Source organism: Hypanus sabinus, chromosome 10 (assembly GCF_030144855.1).
Source record: "Hypanus sabinus isolate sHypSab1 chromosome 10, sHypSab1.hap1, whole genome shotgun sequence".
In the NCBI taxonomy this organism is placed as follows: domain Eukaryota; kingdom Metazoa; phylum Chordata; class Chondrichthyes; order Myliobatiformes; family Dasyatidae; genus Hypanus; species Hypanus sabinus.
This window is the reverse complement of record NC_082715.1, coordinates 145,616,855-145,634,268: the sequence shown is the minus strand read 5'-3', so window position 1 is coordinate 145,634,268 and position 17,414 is coordinate 145,616,855. Positions and strand designations below refer to the sequence as shown.

General features: G+C 43.4%; 1 protein-coding gene across 2 annotated transcripts in view; it reads left to right on the top strand.

Annotated features, from left to right (window-relative positions):
• zgc:63587 (uncharacterized protein LOC393431 homolog) overlaps window positions 1-17,414 on the top strand; it is a 170,383-nt gene that overhangs the window by 126,510 nt on the left and 26,459 nt on the right. For both annotated transcript variants that reach the window (XM_059983185.1, XM_059983186.1), the window contains exon 12: window positions 1,893-1,950. In XM_059983185.1, coding sequence (XP_059839168.1) covers window positions 1,893-1,950 — 58 coding nt within the window. The remainder of the gene's footprint in view (window positions 1-1,892; window positions 1,951-17,414) is intronic.

Sequence of the window (17,414 nt, the reverse complement as noted above, 5' to 3'; positions counted from 1 at the left end):
ACAGATTTTGATAACAGTTGTTTTCATTTATCCCACATTGTGACAGCATTCTGCAGTGCTGCTTGCTAGTAAATTCACAAATAACAGCCTTGATAGCAGTTGAGTCCTGGACAGGAACTGATCGCATAGCAAGAGGTTGGAGAGGCACTCCCCTGACGTGGATGACTGGCAAGCTGAGGTGTTTTGCTTGTCATTTGAAGAGCAGGGTAACCGTATTTTAAGATTTAATCTCCCTGCTGCCAAAATCATAATGAATGTATTGGTGTTTACTTTCCTCTCTTTCTCCACCGTACTGGTCGATGGCTGAAACCTGACAAATAAGGAAAGATCTTCCATTGAGTTTGTGAGCTGGGGACGCAAAACTGAAGTTGGAAGGGAACTTGTGTCTGACCAATGGATCATATGTTTGTAATTAACTGTTCTTAGTAAATGCATTCTTTGATGTTGAAACAAAGGCAACTGTCCAGTATATGAATGCTTGGAGGTGCGTTACAGAGAGGAATAACAGAGTACTGGTGCATTCAGATTTTATGGAAGGAGTAAGCTGTGTCATCAGGGTGGCATGAACCAGACAGGAATTTCACAGAAATGTTCATTTGATCGTGGGATAAGTTACTGAATGGAAAGAATGGATGGGTTACTGAATGGAGCAGGCAAGCTTGAACAGCAAAGAAATAAGCAGCAGTGGGAATTGCTTTTAGACTGGGTACACAGAAAGTATGGAGAGAATTATACAGCTCAATGCATGAAATAGGATTGTGGATGGGTAGCTCAGATGAGGAAAACATACAAATCCAAGCTAGAATGTGTTGTAAGTTGATGCACAAGAGGTAAGAATTGTAGGCACCCAAGAGAGTGCATGTGAAGTCTTGAGTAACCATCATAAGTAGGTGTCTGAACAGAATAGAAAGTAGTAAGTGGCAGAGCCTGACCCATCAATGCAACTTGACCCAGATTTGGAGTTAATTATTGCTGGGTAAAAGCCCTTTGAACATGGTTACAGAAAAAGTGAGGAGTGGTCACTATCACATGCCTAAGGGTTAAACTGGTTATAAGTAGTGCAATAGCGAAGGTTTGGTTATATAGTATGGATTGTATTCTAATACTTCAAAAACTGGTATATAGAATGTGCATGAAACATTCGCATACATTTAAAGAGCATTTATTACTAATAGAATTGTATTTTTTCATTATATGCTAGACTGAGATGGGAATATGTGCCAAAAATACTTGATCATATTTTTGCTGTTTAATGAAGAAAGATATTGTGCTTTGAGTATATGCTGGTATTTAAGCAAAACAATTTGAAGAATTAGAAATATTTGTGCAAAAGTAAATACTATGTTGTAATTAGATTCATTTAAAAAAATAAAATTTTAAACAATGTCAAAAAAGGATGTTAGGCAAAATTTAGCAGAGCATGATATTTAAGGCCTTATCTTTCTCCCAGCATATTGATGAAGGATTGTCATGGTGAGGATTTAGTTGCCTAGTGATGGAACTGGCCACAAATCAATGCTCCCTATTTGGCCCACATTGTCATTACTCTCCAGAAAAAGATAGAATATAAATTCACAGAGCATTCTTTGGTTAAAAACTCCTGGATTTCGTATTTATGTTCCAACAATATAATGCGGTACATTTAGGTGACTAACTGTGGTTTGGGATAAACTTTTATCATTTGTGATTGTTAAGCAAAATATGATCACATTACTAAGGTGATTGTTGCAATTCTAGGTCTATGTACAGATAGTTTCCAGGTACTGAAGTATTGCAAAATTTTCATATTTTCACGTGGAAGTACTTGGCATAGGGATTTTACTGCCTGAGTTATAATCAACAGATGTAATTTGAGTTTCTAACTAACTTTCTTTATCTCTTTGTACTGATAGGAATGTGGAAGATGAAACGGTTGACAAGGACAAGATGCTGTTGCAGAAGGAAGCAGAGGTGAGTACATTAACTTGTAAGGTGAAATGTGCAGAAATCAGGAAGAAGTAAGATAAGCTATAATTTGAATTCTCAACAGATACTGACATTTTACAGTGTGTGCCTTCTGTTTACGACTAAATCGACTAACAAATCAAACCCTTCTGAGTCATCAGTTCATTATTTACAGTTTCCTTGCTTGCTCTCTGTTTTTAATGACATTTTATTTATCTTCTACCAGAAGATGCACTTTACTGTATGATCTAGCCCAGTGTTTCTCAGCCTTTTTTAGCTCAGTGCCCTGCTAAAGCACTTTCATATTTGCCAACACCCTCTTAGGCACAATGATGCCCCCATAGTGCAAAAACATGTCTACCATATGCTAACATGAGAAAAATAATACTGCTTTAAATATTTATTTGTCTTTAAACCTGGTTTACAAGGTACCTGTGCACTGTACAGCAGCTTTGAATTCAGTGTAGTCCTTGAGTATGATGAATGTTTTTTAAGCAAGAGTTGAAATATCTGGTTCAAGTTGTGACAGCAAAAGCCTTCAGTCCTTATGCATAACAAAGTCCAAGTGGTTTCTGTTTTTTGTGAGTATGTGGTTCACTGTATTGAAGCCTCTTTCAACAAGATAGGAGGATGAAAATGCAATGAGGAGCAGTTTGGCTCTTCTCCAAAGACCAGGAAACTTTATATGACAGTGTAGCCACAAACCACAAAAGCCAACATTTTTGAAAAGCATTTTTGTTTTTTCATCATTCTGAATAATGATATTTTTTCTTGCAAGCTCTCTTCCTGCTCTTCCACCTTGCAAAGGAAAGGATTAATTACCCAGTCCTTGAATTGATTCTGAATGTCCTTCTTCAGTGACTATGTGTAAGCAGTACCCTTGCAAATCACTGTCTGTGAAAGCGATCGCCATACTTTCTGTGCAGGGAAACTGTGAGAACATTCTTCTCCCAATGTTTTGCTTATATATTTCCAATTTACTGATAAAAGTGGACACTGCACTCTTTGCTTGGATTAAATTGAAATTCTTATCCTGCTATTTCATATTTAGAATGTCAATTTTGTTATTCAGATTGGCAAGGTATGCCATATCTCCATGTACTTCAATGTTGTTCCCCAAGCTCTTGTCGACTGAGCAAAGATACAACCGCAGTGTCAAAAAAATCAAAGAAAGGTTTTAAGGAGCTGGTTGTGGTCTACAGAAGGAATGGAGATGGGCTAACCCCTATAGACACCAATGAATCTAAGGTTGAGAGGGTGAACAGCTTTAAGTTCCTCAGCGTAAACATCACTGAGTATCTCATGTGGTCTGTACCTACTGGCTGTGTGGCGAAAAAGGCACAACAGAGCCTCTTTCACTTAAGAGTGTTAAAGAAATTTGGTAGGGTCCCCCGCCCCCCGCCCCCCCCAAATTCTAAGAACTTCCTGTAGGGGCCCGATTGAGAGCACCCTGACTGGCTGCATCACCGCCTGGCATGGGAAATGTACTTTCCCCTCAATCACAGGACTCTGCAGAGAGTGGTGCAGACAGCCCAGCGTATCCGTAGATGTGAACTTCCCACTATTCAGGACATTTACAAAGATAGTTGTGTAAAAGGGGCCCGAAGGATCATTGGAGACCCGAGTCACCCCAGTCACAAACTGTTCCTGCTGCTACCATCTGGGAAACAGTACCACAGCATAAAAGCCAGGACCAACAGACTCTGGGACAACTTCTTCCACCAGGCCATCAGACTACTTAATTCATGCTGATACAACTGTATTTCTATGTCATATTGACTATCCTGTTGTACATAATATTTATTATAAATTACTATAATTGCACAATGCATCTTTGAATTGTGATGTAATGTAAAGGTTTTTACTCATGTATATGAAGGATGTAAGAAAGTTAATTTAATTCAATTAAGCAGCAGCCTTTTGACAGCCAACACACTTCAGTGTGAAGAAGTACGCATTCAAACTCTTCATCATTATCTCGGCATACTAGCGAAATATGCTGCTATTTAATGGTTGAGCTTTAATTTAGTTGATAGCAGATATTACAAGAGTCATGCTTGGAAAAAGTCGCTAGCTGAGGTATTTGGCTGTGAGATGTTGACAATGAATTACAATAGATTACAAACAGACTTGGAATTTCTTTTTTCATAAATGCCACCAAACCAGCCTGGTGACACATCATATATGGTGCTCCATATGTTGCACAAGAGATCATGTTTGTAATTGGAATATTTTTATCCTTGATATACATTCTGAGCTTGTCGTAGATTGATTTTTTAAAAAAACTTTTTACAAAGGAGAATTTTAAAAGAAACTTTTCCATTTTTTTGATAAACAATACATATCCCATTTGCAAAGCCTCCTTATCTCATGCAATTGATTAATCTATGTGTATCCCAAATTCTTTTTTTTTTGTTGCTTTGTAAATAGTTGATACTCTGTCTTCACTCATTCTGTCAATATGACATGGGGGAATTATTGCTCAGAGGAATAGATTTCAATTATTATTTTTATAATAATTTTAATAGGAATAGATCCATTTTGAGAACAGTGGTGAGCACTTCTGATGCAGCAGGCATCATTTATCTTTGACCAAATGTATGAGATTTTCCACATTTTGCTATCATTTTTGGAATGTTATTAGAAACATTGAGGCCACTATCAAGGTCATTTTTAGCTTTCTTGGTAAATAATTCGATGTGCGACAATTTTCAAATGCTTCTTTCCTCTTCTGGAACTAAGTAATACCATGAATAGTCTTTCCAGGGTGTCTGTTACGGAAGAGTTCGACAATCTTGATGGTTTCATGGCTTCATTAGACAGTACAGTATTACAAATAAGGCACACGTTGCTGATCTACCGGGAATGGAATAAAACTATATTTCAAGTATGTAACATTGTACTGATGCACTCTCTGTAGTTTCTGTTTCTTAGCAGGATCAGAATTCACAGCTTCACCATCTTTAGACTCATAGAGATTGTGCCATACATAATTATCCATCATTAATCGTGCTAAATTAAAATACAATATTAACACAAACTGGGAATGCCTATCAGATGTTGTTGATGGCAGCATGTTGGTCCCACGTAAGATCTCATAATCCCTGAAATGGTTCTTGACTGCACATTTGCTTTAAACAGCTCTAGAGGAATCCTCAGGGGTTAGCAGGTTCACTAATTGTCTCTGTCTCAGTATTTGGTTCCAGTCAATACTGTATTGTTGTGTGACCTGTTTTCTGTAGATATGTAGAGAAAATTGAAAGAGTGTACTTATCAACTGTTAAATTGCACAAACTCGTTTTGTGCCGTGAGTCAAAGGGAAACTATTGGGCACCCTGGTTGCTAATTTATGCGCCCCCAATATTGTCTGTTTGGTTGGTAAGGCTGGTTGAGATTGTCGAGTTTCAGGCGCATTTTGATTATGAGTGCTCACCGCCTGCAGAGCTTCCTGTGTTCCAGTACCTCATTCTTTTTTTTATGGAAGTACCTGCTCTAGTAAAAGTCGGTCAGGTCTCGTACCTGAAGTTAGGGTGCCATTTACTGGCACCACCACCACTCCCCCCCACCTCGCTCCAAGAATCTTGAATGCATCACAATAACTTTTATTTCACATACACCCTCTTAGGACACATAATTGCCTCTTGGGGGAGAGAGTTCCGCCCCCGTTGGGAATCACTGACCTAATCAAATATAAGTGCTCAAGGGCCTGGAGAGGGTTGTTTCATGTACAGAAATGGGAATGGAGACTGGAATATATCAATACTATTTGACCTCCATTTGGTCAATTTTGTCTTGTACTGGGTAATGTTTGCAGTAAGGTGCAGCCAGTAAAGTACATTCATTATCAAAGTAAGTATACAATCCTGAAATCTGCCTCCCTGCAGGCAGCCACAAACAAAGAAATGCCGTAGAACCCGATTTAAAAAAAGGATCATGCACAACAAAGGCCATCAAACACCTAGCACAAGAATAAAAGAAATAATTTGCTTAGACAATGAGCAAATAACACACAGAATTTTAAACATCAAGCTGCAGAGTCCCCGACAGATGCTCCACATCTGTGAGGTGCCACTGTGAGTGAAGCCGGTCTCGAAGCCAATGGCCGCAAGCCACAGCCACCCAGTCAGTCAGTTCGGTGCTGTACCAATGGCTGCAGGCCACGGTTGCATAAACACTTCTCCACTGAAGCGTCTTGATCAAATTGCACAATTAGTAAAAAAAAATGGTGAACGAAAGCACATGGAACATGAACTGCACTGTCCCCAAAGTGAGCCACAACTACAGAGCTGGTTCTGCACTATGGACATTAAACATCAAACCATTGAGTTCACAGCCACAGTAAGGAATTAAACCTTGAGGATTAGGAGTCAAACCTTGTAACATGGGACCTAAGACTCCTGCACCTTCCACCCATAGCAGCAAGATAGTGGCAACGCACTGAACACTTGTTCATTTTCTGCTCTTGTCTTTGTCGAATTTAATCTTGATGCATTAACTAGTGTGGAGTAATAGAGCTGACCATGGGTTTGTGTTCCACCATTGTGAATCGATGGCCTTTCCTTTCATCCTTGCTGAATCCTCCAAGAGGTCGGAAAAGCAGCAGATCGTTTAGTCAGCTCAAAAATACATCCATAAAATGTAATTTATAGGCTGCGATCGATTGCAATTCAGAACAAGGATGCTTAGAAGAAGGGAGAGTATCTAGTAGTTTCGAGCTTTCTGCTGGATGTTGCCCTTGGTCGTTGGTACCATCTGGCTGGTTACATACAATTGGAAAAACTGGTGCCCTCGGTAAGAATAATTTTCTCCTGTGCTGGTCACAGGCAACAATGTTTCGCTGCTTAAGATACCTCGGAAAGGTCTGCCTCACTCTTTATAGAGAACCCCTTTTCTTTCTTCCATGGCCTTCTCTCCTCTCCTATCAGACTCCCCCTTCTCCAGCTCTGTATCTCTTTCACCAATCAACTTCTCAGCTCTGTACTTCATTCCTCCCTCCCCCAGTTTCATCTATCACCTTGTGTTTGTCTCTCCCCTCTCCCCACCTTTTAAATCTACTCATCTGTTTTTTCTCCAGTCCTGCCAAAGGGTCTCGGCCCAAAACGTTGATTATACATTTTCTGTAAATCTACCTGGCTTGCTGAGCTCCTCCAGCATTTTGTGCGTGTTGCTTAGATTTCCAGCATCTGCACATTTTCTCTTGTTTGTCATGAGATGAAACAAACGTTTTAAGGGAGCAAATTCCATGCAAGGTCCTGCCTTGATGATAATAGCTCAGAGAAAAGCTCAATAAAAGCTGTGGAATTTAGAGCACAAGAAGTGATAAAAGGAAATACTTAAGTACCAGAAAATGTCCCAAGAGTTTTAACGCTTATGGATGACGTGCAATTGTGCGGCTGTTGGCTGGCTATTCTATAATATAAGCAGAAGTGGAGAAGCATGTCACATCAAAGACTAGAGAAAATGATGAGAAAAATAATGATTTTTAATGATTCCTGACCTGCACCATGGGCTGCACTGTCAAGAGGCAACAACCTTAGAGATATCATTTGTATATACTCTATTCAAGCTGTACTCCTATTTTGGAATGCCCTTTGCTATCTTCTGTAGATCTGGCTAATTGTCTAGGTATCAGGATAAAAGGGAAGGAAGGAGTTGGAGATTATAGTCCTAATTGAATATTAGAAGAGCTGAATGATGTGGTATATAAATCACTTCACCAGAACCCATATTTTCTTGTCACATGGAATGTGATTGTTGTATTATTTGGCTTCTAGCACTGTCTCGTCACCACTTTCCTTAACCTTTCCACTGATCTTCATTCTGCCTGGGAGAAATAATGTGGAGGGAAGCATAATTTAAATGATGTTACTTTGAAGTTCTTTAATGAGAACTGAGAGTGTGATTGTTTACAAATTATTCATTTGTAAGAAGAAGCTGAGAAACAAAGAGGGGTAGATAACTTCGTGAATAGAGTTACTGAATGAAAAATAGTCTTCAACATATAAATGTCTTATTCTGGTTCAATTCCTGTGTACAGTTTTGGGCAGCCCATTTTAGAATGGATGTTGATGTAGTGGCAAGAGTACAGGAGGTGTATCGAATGGTGTGGGTAAGAGTTCAGTTATGCTGGATGATTAGAAAAACTGACCATTCATCTTCAGGATAAAAGGTTGACAGTGACTCAGGACTGTTGCTCAGTTAATATAGGATGTACACCACGGAAGCAGGCCATTCAGTTTGCATTGACTTATCCTGGTGTTTGGGCTGTGCTTGAGATGACTCCCATTCTGTTCATTTGTTCTCAATAGATTTAATGATTCTAATGATTTCTAATTTAGAAATCTTGTAGATCATCATCTTATTTTCTCATTTCATGTTGTCTTTTTCCATGGAATCCTGATAAGTTTTGAGAGGGCATGTAAACCATTATCCCTGCAAAGCTTGGAGGTGTTACCTAGGTTATGTATTTATAATAACTGGGGATATGGTTGGAGACAGAAATAAGGAAATTGTGTCATTTGGAGAGTTGTTATGAATCTGGAAACCATCATCCAATGGCATCAGGTTCAATGGGAACTTTCAGAAACCATATACTGGAAGTAAGTAACTTAGAACATGGAAAATTATAGCATAGTACAAGCTCTCCAGCCCATGATGATGTGCTGACCCTTTAATCTACCCCAAGATCAATCAAACCTTCCCTCCTACATAACCCTCCAGTTTTCCATCTCTTTGCCTCCTGTAGTAATCTGGGGTATATCCCTTCAGGCCCCAGGGACTTGTCTATCCTAATGTGTTTTGAAAGTTCTAGCAGATCCTCTTAATATCACCATGTTCAAGCATATCAGCCAGTTTTACACTATTCTCACAATCGTCAAGGTCCCACTCACTGGTGAATACTGAAACAAAGTATTAATTAAGTACCCCTCTCTACCTCCTCAGACTGAAGGCACATGTTTCCTCTTCTTTCTCTGATTAGTCCTACTCTCAATCTGGCCATCCCCTTGTTCTCCACAAACATTTAGAACATCTTGGGGTTTCCCTTAATCCTGCTTGTCAAGTCCTTCTCATGCTCTCCTGTCCATTCGTAAGCTCCTTCCTAGCAACCCTGTAACTCTCCAGAGCCTTGCCTGATCCTAAGCCTTATGTAAGCTATTTTCTTCCTCTTAGCTAAGTGTTCTACATTGCTCGTCAACCACGGTTGCTTAACCCTACCATCCTTTCCCTGCTTCAGTGGGACAAATCTATCCCGAACTCTCAGCAAGTTCTCCCAAAACATCCACCACGTATCTGTTGTGGTGTGTTGTCCTGAAACTCGTAGAGTTTTAGCCCAGCACATATACTCATAGATCGGACAACACAGAAACATGTCCTTCACCTATTGTTACTTTGTTGACCAGCAAACAGTTTATTATCTCTACATTCCTATCATCTCCTCTCAGTCACCTACGTACTAGGGATATTTTACAGCCTCCAGTTAACCTCTCAACCTGCACATCTTTGGATGTGGTTGGAAACTGGAGCACCAAATCACAGGGAGAACGTCCAAACTCCACACAGACAGCACTAAGTCATTGATGCTGAGGCGGTAGGTGAATGGTATCCTTTTGTGATGTAAGATTTTATGTTTCTACTGATTGCCAAAGGTTATGTAGATTTTCTGGTGTAGTCTGTTTTGTCATGTGTTTTTGTGATAACGTTCTGGAGGAATGTTGTCTCATTTTTTAATTGCACTGCATTTGTGTTTTCTGTTACGTATCCCGTAACTGGATAACTTACCAGCAAAGATAGAGAGGTGTGTTGAAGTCTGATGTCACTATTTTCAAACATTTTTATTTATAAAGGGGCACAAAGGTAAGGTTAATACAAACATTCAGATAACGCACGTCACCAATACTCAATCTAAAGCGCGGGTATAGTCATAATCATCATTAAGAAGTAATCTCGGCTGTTGTCTAGGGGATAATATTTTTGTCCATTGGAAATATAAAAAGTCATTCAGAAGTCTGCAGACTTTAGCCTTTCGGGGAATCGCTGGGTTTCAAGTGTTTTAGAGGGATCGGTGAAAACGAAAAGAAAACTTGTCCGGGTCTTTATGAAGCCACTCCATTAAATCAGGGGAGCGTTGTTTTCCCCGTTGTTAGTTCGAAGTCCTTCTTGGTATTATCAGCCACCCGCTCCCTAGGGCAAAGGAGTTAGGAGCGCACGTGGCGTTGAGTGGCTTCCAGCTCTCATGGGAGCGTTGAGCGAGCGAGTTCTTCTGGTGCGTCGCTCGGGTACTGCCTCCTGCAATCTGCGTTTATCTTTACTTGCGGAGTTGTAGATGTCCATCGAAGTAGGGTGATGCAATCTCCAACCCCACATTGCCCGAGGGTGTCCATGTCCATGGTAGCTGTCACATAGCAGGGACATGCACGTCACACAGGTGCCTCTAAGAACAATGGCCAGAACCGTTTCATTGTCTCTCACTTCGGAGACCCGAATTAAGAGCGATTCTCCGGAAGGAGGGGGCTGCTCCCGCTCCTTCGGCCCCTCAGAGCTGTGGTACCTTCATAACACCTCCCCTCTAAAAACAGCGTTTTTTTATCAGTGGTTAAAAACGGAGTTGTTCAGTGTCTTATTTTCTCTTCACAGAATACTACCGTTATACATTCAAGTCAGTATCTAAATAGTTAACGATTACAGTGCCCCTTTCTTTAATATCTTAACATCGCATGCCGTACTAAAGTCTTGTAGCATCAGATTTCAATTCAATAACCATCTATTTATTATTTTTTTTCGCAACAAAACTAAGGAGGTGTGACCTTAGCTTAGGTGCATTTACAAAAGTTTATGCGAACACTGATCGTTTCAGTCGTTTTACGTAACCGGCAGGTCTCCAAAGGGGCTGTCTTTATTATTCACAGGCTTTGGCGCAAACCCGTTCAACCTGCTTGGCTGTTTAACAATGGCATCTCCATTAACCGTCGCCTCTTTTTTGGCGAGCCCCCCCCCGTGGGGAACTTGAGTAATTTTTCGTGGTGAACTCCCGCCAGCCTCGTTCATCGGGGTTATTTTTGCAACACCATGCCCCAAACTTAGACCCTTTCCACCCAATTCTTCGATTTTACCCAGGTGGCTGGCCCTTTTATCAGTCCCCTTCAGGCTATTGGTGTTTGATTCGAACTCTTCGCTCAAGTAGCATGTCGAAGGCGGCCTCTTCACATCCCATCCTGGCATAACAATAGAGTGGGGGGCCCCGCTATCCCCCGGCTCACTCTGTGAGCGATCTGCCAGGTTTAAGATTTCTTTCTTCGATTTGGAAACTACAGACTTTCCGTTTCCTTCAATAACAATCCTCACCACCCCCCCCCCCCCCCATTCTTAAATTCTGCGTTAACTTTGAACCCACCTTCGGGTACAAACACCGGGGAACTCACACTTCCCCCGGTTACCAAGGTTAACCCTTTTCCCACTGAACCAAGTCTATCTGACCCACAAGGACGGCCGCCCCGTTCCACTGAATCAGATACCTCAGACTTCTTCTGAGCTCCGTTACCAGGTTCAGCATCTCGTGCATCCCCATCTCGGACACACTCAAACGGGACATTGGCCTCTTCCAGGCTTTCAACACCCGTACCTTTTTCAAATTCTATCTTCCCCCGATCCTCCCAGTTACTCTCTGGGCAGCTCCCACCCGGGGAAGGCGCAACCCTGCGAGCTGAAACAACCTCCTCGGCCTTTTCAGCAGACTCCTTTGAGGCAAGGGTATCCTTTCCATCTAGGACTGCCCTCCTCTCATTATCGGGAACACCTTTAGAACTCTCAAGTTCTTCAAACAATTCTGCCAAACCAGACAGATCATCCATGTCCAACTCTGGACCTTTTAACAGCTTTATCTGTTTCTCATCTTTATTTCCTACCTTTAGGACCTTTCTCTTCGCTAAGGGCAGATCTATCTCCTTTCCCTTACGCCCTTTCACTTTACTACTCTTCAGCTTGCCACCCTCTAAACCCTCGTGGCACAGGGTCATCAAAGACGTCTTGGCCAAATCAAAACTGGTCAGATTTAAACTGCTCTCGTTCTCAGCTGTCTCTCTCGACTTGCTGCGAGTGACCGCGCCGGCGAGATGGTCCTTGGGCGCTAGGGGCGGGGCCACCACACTCGCCGGTCGCCAGGTCGGCAGCATGGCTGACCAAACCTTACCCCCTGCTAAGTCGTTTCCCAGCAGGACGTCCACGTCAGCTCTCGGGAATTCTGAGGGCACCCCTATTTCAACTGATCCATACACCAGCTCACAATCCAGAATGACCTTATATAAGGGCACCATTTCTATCCGTTTATTTATTCCTTCCACCTTTACCATGCCCGTTTTCCGACCAAATTCTAGTACCTTACAGCTAACCAGAGACAGTTCAGCTCCCGTATACCTCCGGATTCGTACGGGAACTGGTGTGTCTCCCTCCGTCACAGACACGGTTCCGTGTGACAGACAACTCTCAGAGCATTCTCATACTCTGTCTACCCTTGGCTCTCTGGTCGATTTGCTGATTACCACGGCACACCCGATAGGGACTGCGGCTTTCCCTCTTCCTATCTCCTTTCTCGGAGCAAAGCATCGAGATGCAATGTGCCTCTCCTTTCCACAATTAAAACAGGTCAAACCTGGAACCCTCTGGCCGTCTTGCCTTTCCCCCTCAACCTTACCGCTAGCTCCCGGTGGGACCTCTGCCTCACTTGTCAGACTTTCTTGATCATTCCCACGGTCTCTCTGGGGACCTTTATTCAAGGAAGTCTTTGTCTTGTGGGTTAGGACATAATCGTCCGCAAACCTAGCAAATTCTGAAATGGACTTATCCGGCTTCTCATTCAAATACATCCGGATCTCCTCCGGAACACAACTTTTAAATTCCTCAATCAAAAATTACTCCCTGAGACGCCAATAATCCTTGTCCACCCTTTCCGCGGTGCACCAACGGTCCAAGAGCGCCCCCTTCTCATGGGCTAGCTCGGTATACGTTTGATTCCACCCTTTTCTTAAATTTCTAAACTTGTGTATAGGCCTCAGGTACCAAATCGTAAGTCCGGAGAATGGCCTTCTTTACCTCATCATAATTCTCCGCTCCTCCCTCCTCCAGAGACAACGCCGCATATGCTCGTTGGGCCTTCCCCTTTACTTCTGATTTACTGCCACCTTTTCAAAAAGCAAGAAATAGCTATCAACATCTGTCTCCTCGAGCGGGGGCACCAATCTCAACTCCCTACTAACATTAAACCGCTCCACTGGGTCTAACCCTTGATCTCTTCGCTCGTTCCTCATCTTCTCAATTTCCCGGTCATGTTGCCTCTGTTTCTCTTTCTCGGCCCTTTCCCTCTCTTTCTTGTCTGCTTCTAGCTCCTTTAGGTGAATTTCATGCTGTCTTTGCCTTTCTCTCTCTCTCATCCCTTGCTTTCTCTCTCTCAGCCGCTTCCAGCTCTTTTAACTTAATTTCACATTCCAACCTTAATTTCTCCACCTCTAATTGAACCGTCCCACTTGAAGGTACATTTTCAGGGATATCTTCTAATACCTGATCTTCAAACACATTCTTCCCAACGTAATACTAAGTTATGGCCCTTCGTACCTCCCGCTTTTTCCTGGACGACCTCACTTCTGCGAGGTTCAACCCCTTCGCTAAATTTAACAAGTCCGATTTTGTGGCCGTCGGGTTTTTCATAAATTCACCCACGTCCATCTTTGCTGGTTTCCCATCTGGCTACCCGCGTAACCAGATTCAAGTTTTGGATTTACAAGCCAGATTCACTGGCCTCCTAATTTGGTGTCAAATCCCGGACGAGCCCCCAAGTTGTTACGTATCCCGTAACTGGATAACTTACCAGCAAAGATAGAGAGGTGTGTTGAAGTCTGATGTCACTATTTTCAAACGTTTTTATTTATAAAGGGGCACAAAGGTAAGGTTAATACAAACATTCAGATAATGCACGTCACCAATACTCAATCTAAAGCGTGGGTATAGTAATAATCATCATTAAGAAGTAATCTCGGCTGTTGTCTAGGGGATAATATTTTTGTCCATTGGAAATATAAAAAGTCATTCAGAAGTCTGCAGACTTTAGCCTTTCGGGGAATCGCTGGGTTTCAAGTGTTTTAGAGGGATCGGTGAAAACGAAAAGAAAACTTGCCCGGGTTTTTATGAAGCCATTCCGTTAAATCAGGGGAGCGTTGTTTTCCCCGTTGTTAGTTCGAAGTCCTTCTCGGTATTATCAGACACCTGCTTCCTAGGCCAAAGAAGTTAGGAGCGCACGTGGCGTTGAGTGGCTTCCAGCTCTCACGGGAGCGTTGAGCGAGCGAGTTCTTCTGGTGCGTCGCTCGGGTACTGCCTCCTGCAGTCCGCTTTTATCTTTACTTGCAGAGTTGTAGATGTCCATCAAAGTAGGGTGATGCAATCTCCACCCCCACATTGCCTGAGGGTGTCCATGTCCATGGTAGCTGTCACATAGCAGGGACATGCACGTCACACAGGTGCCTCTAAGAACAATGGCCAGAACCGTTTCATTGTCTCTCACTTCGGAGACCCGAATTAAGAGCGATTCTCCGGAAGGAGGGGGCTGCTCCCGCTCCTTCGGCCCCTCAGAGCTGTGGTACCTTCATAACACCTCCCCTCTAAAAACAGCGTTTTTTTATCAGTTGTTAAAAACGGAGTTGTTCAGTGTCTTATAGGATTTTTAATCTAACACAATACCCAAGCTTTTTCTCTTCACAGAATACTACCGTTATACATTCAAGTCAGTATCTAAATAGTTAACGATTACAGTGCCCCTTTCTTTAATATCTTAACATCGCATGCCGTACTAAAGTCTTGTAGCATCAGATTTCAATTCAATAACCATCTATTTATTATTTTTTTTCGCAACAAAACTAAGGAGGTGTGACCTTAGCTTAGGTGCATTTACAAAAGTTTATGCGAACACTGATCGTTTCAGTCGTTTTACGTAACCGGCAGGTCTCCAAAGGGGCTGTCTTTATTATTCACAGGCTTTGGCGCAAACCCGTTCAACCTGCTTGGCTGTTTAACAATGGCATCTCCATTAACCGTCGCCTCTTTTTTGGCGAGCCCCCCCCCGTGGGGAACGAGTAATTTTTCGTGGTGAACTCCCGCCAGCCTCGTTCATCGGGGTTATTTTTGCAACACCATGCCCCAAACTTAGACCCTTTCCACCCAATTCTTCGATTTTACCCAGGTGGCTGGCCCTTTTATCAGTCCCCTTCAGGCTATTGGTGTTTGATTCGAACTCTTCGCTCAAATAGCATGTCGAAGGCGGCCTCTTCACATCCCATCCTGGCATAACAATAGAGTGGGGGGCCCCGCTATCCCCCGGCTCACTCTGTGAGCGATCTGCCAGGTTTAAGATTTCTTTCTTCGATTTGGAAACTACAGACTTTCCGTTTCCTTCAATAACAATCCTCACCACCCCCCCCCCCCCCCATTCTTAAATTCTGCGTTAACTTTGAACCCACCTTCGGGTACAAACACCGGGGAACTCACACTTCCCCCGGTTACCAAGGTTAACCCTTTTCCCACTGAACCAAGTCTATCTGACCCACAAGGACGGCCGCCCCGTTCCACTGAATCAGATACCTCAGACTTCTTCTGAGCTCCGTTACCAGGTTCAGCATCTCGTGCATCCCCATCTCGGACACACTCAAACGGGACATTGGCCTCTTCCAGGCTTTCAACACCCGTACCTTTTTCAAATTCTATCTTCCCCCGATCCTCCCAGTTACTCTCTGGGCAGCTCCCACCCGGGGAAGGCGCAACCCTGCGAGCTGAAACAACCTCCTCGGCCTTTTCAGCAGACTCCTTTGAGGCAAGGGTATCCTTTCCATCTAGGACTGCCCTCCTCTCATTATCGGGAACACCTTTAGAACTCTCAAGTTCTTCAAACAATTCTGCCAAACCAGACAGATCATCCATGTCCAACTCTGGACCTTTTAACAGCTTTATCTGTTTCTCATCTTTATTTCCTACCTTTAGGACCTTTCTCTTCGCTAAGGGCAGATCTATCTCCTTTCCCTTACGCCCTTTCACTTTACTACTCTTCAGCTTGCCACCCTCTAAACCCTCGTGGCACAGGGTCATCAAAGACGTCTTGGCCAAATCAAAACTGGTCAGATTTAAACTGCTCTCGTTCTCAGCTGTCTCTCTCGACTTGCTGCGAGTGACCGCGCCGGCGAGATGGTCCTTGGGCGCTAGGGGCGGGGCCACCACACTCGCCGGTCGCCAGGTCGGCAGCATGGCTGACCAAACCTTACCCCCTGCTAAGTCGTTTCCCAGCAGGACGTCCACGTCAGCTCTCGGGAATTCTGAGGGCACCCCTATTTCAACTGATCCATACACCAGCTCACAATCCAGAATGACCTTATATAAGGGCACCATTTCTATCCGTTTATTTATTCCTTCCACCTTTACCATGCCCGTTTTCCGACCAAATTCTAGTACCTTACAGCTAACCAGAGACAGTTCAGCTCCCGTATACCTCCGGATTCGTACGGGAACTGGTGTGTCTCCCTCCGTCACAGACACGGTTCCGTGTGACAGACAACTCTCAGAGCATTCTCATACTCTGTCTACCCTTGGCTCTCTGGTCGATTTGCTGATTACCACGGCACACCCGATAGGGACTGCGGCTTTCCCTCTTCCTATCTCCTTTCTCGGAGCAAAGCATCGAGATGCAATGTGCCTCTCCTTTCCACAATTAAAACAGGTCAAACCTGGAACCCTCTGGCCGTCTTGCCTTTCCCCCTCAACCTTACCGCTAGCTCCCGGTGGGACCTCTGCCTCACTTGTCAGACTTTCTTGATCATTCCCACGGTCTCTCTGGGGACCTTTATTCAAGGAAGTCTTTGTCTTGTGGGTTAGGACATAATCGTCCGCAAACCTAGCAAATTCTGAAATGGACTTATCCGGCTTCTCATTCAAATACATCCGGATCTCCTCCGGAACACAACTTTTAAATTCCTCAATCAAAAATTACTCCCTGAGACGCCAATAATCCTTGTCCACCCTTTCCGCGGTGCACCAACGGTCCAAGAGCGCCCCCTTCTCATGGGCTAGCTCGGTATACGTTTGATTCCACCCTTTTCTTAAATTTCTAAACTTGTGTATAGGCCTCAGGTACCAAATCGTAAGTCCGGAGAATGGCCTTCTTTACCTCATCATAATTCTCCGCTCCTCCCTCCTCCAGAGACAACGCCGCATATGCTCGTTGGGCCTTCCCCTTTACTTCTGATTTACTGCCACCTTTTCAAAAAGCAAGAAATAGCTATCAACATCTGTCTCCTCGAGCGGGGGCACCAATCTCAACTCCCTACTAACATTAAACCGCTCCACTGGGTCTAACCCTTGATCTCTTCGCTCGTTCCTCATCTTCTCAATTTCCCGGTCATGTTGCCTCTGTTTCTCTTTCTCGGCCCTTTCCCTCTCTTTCT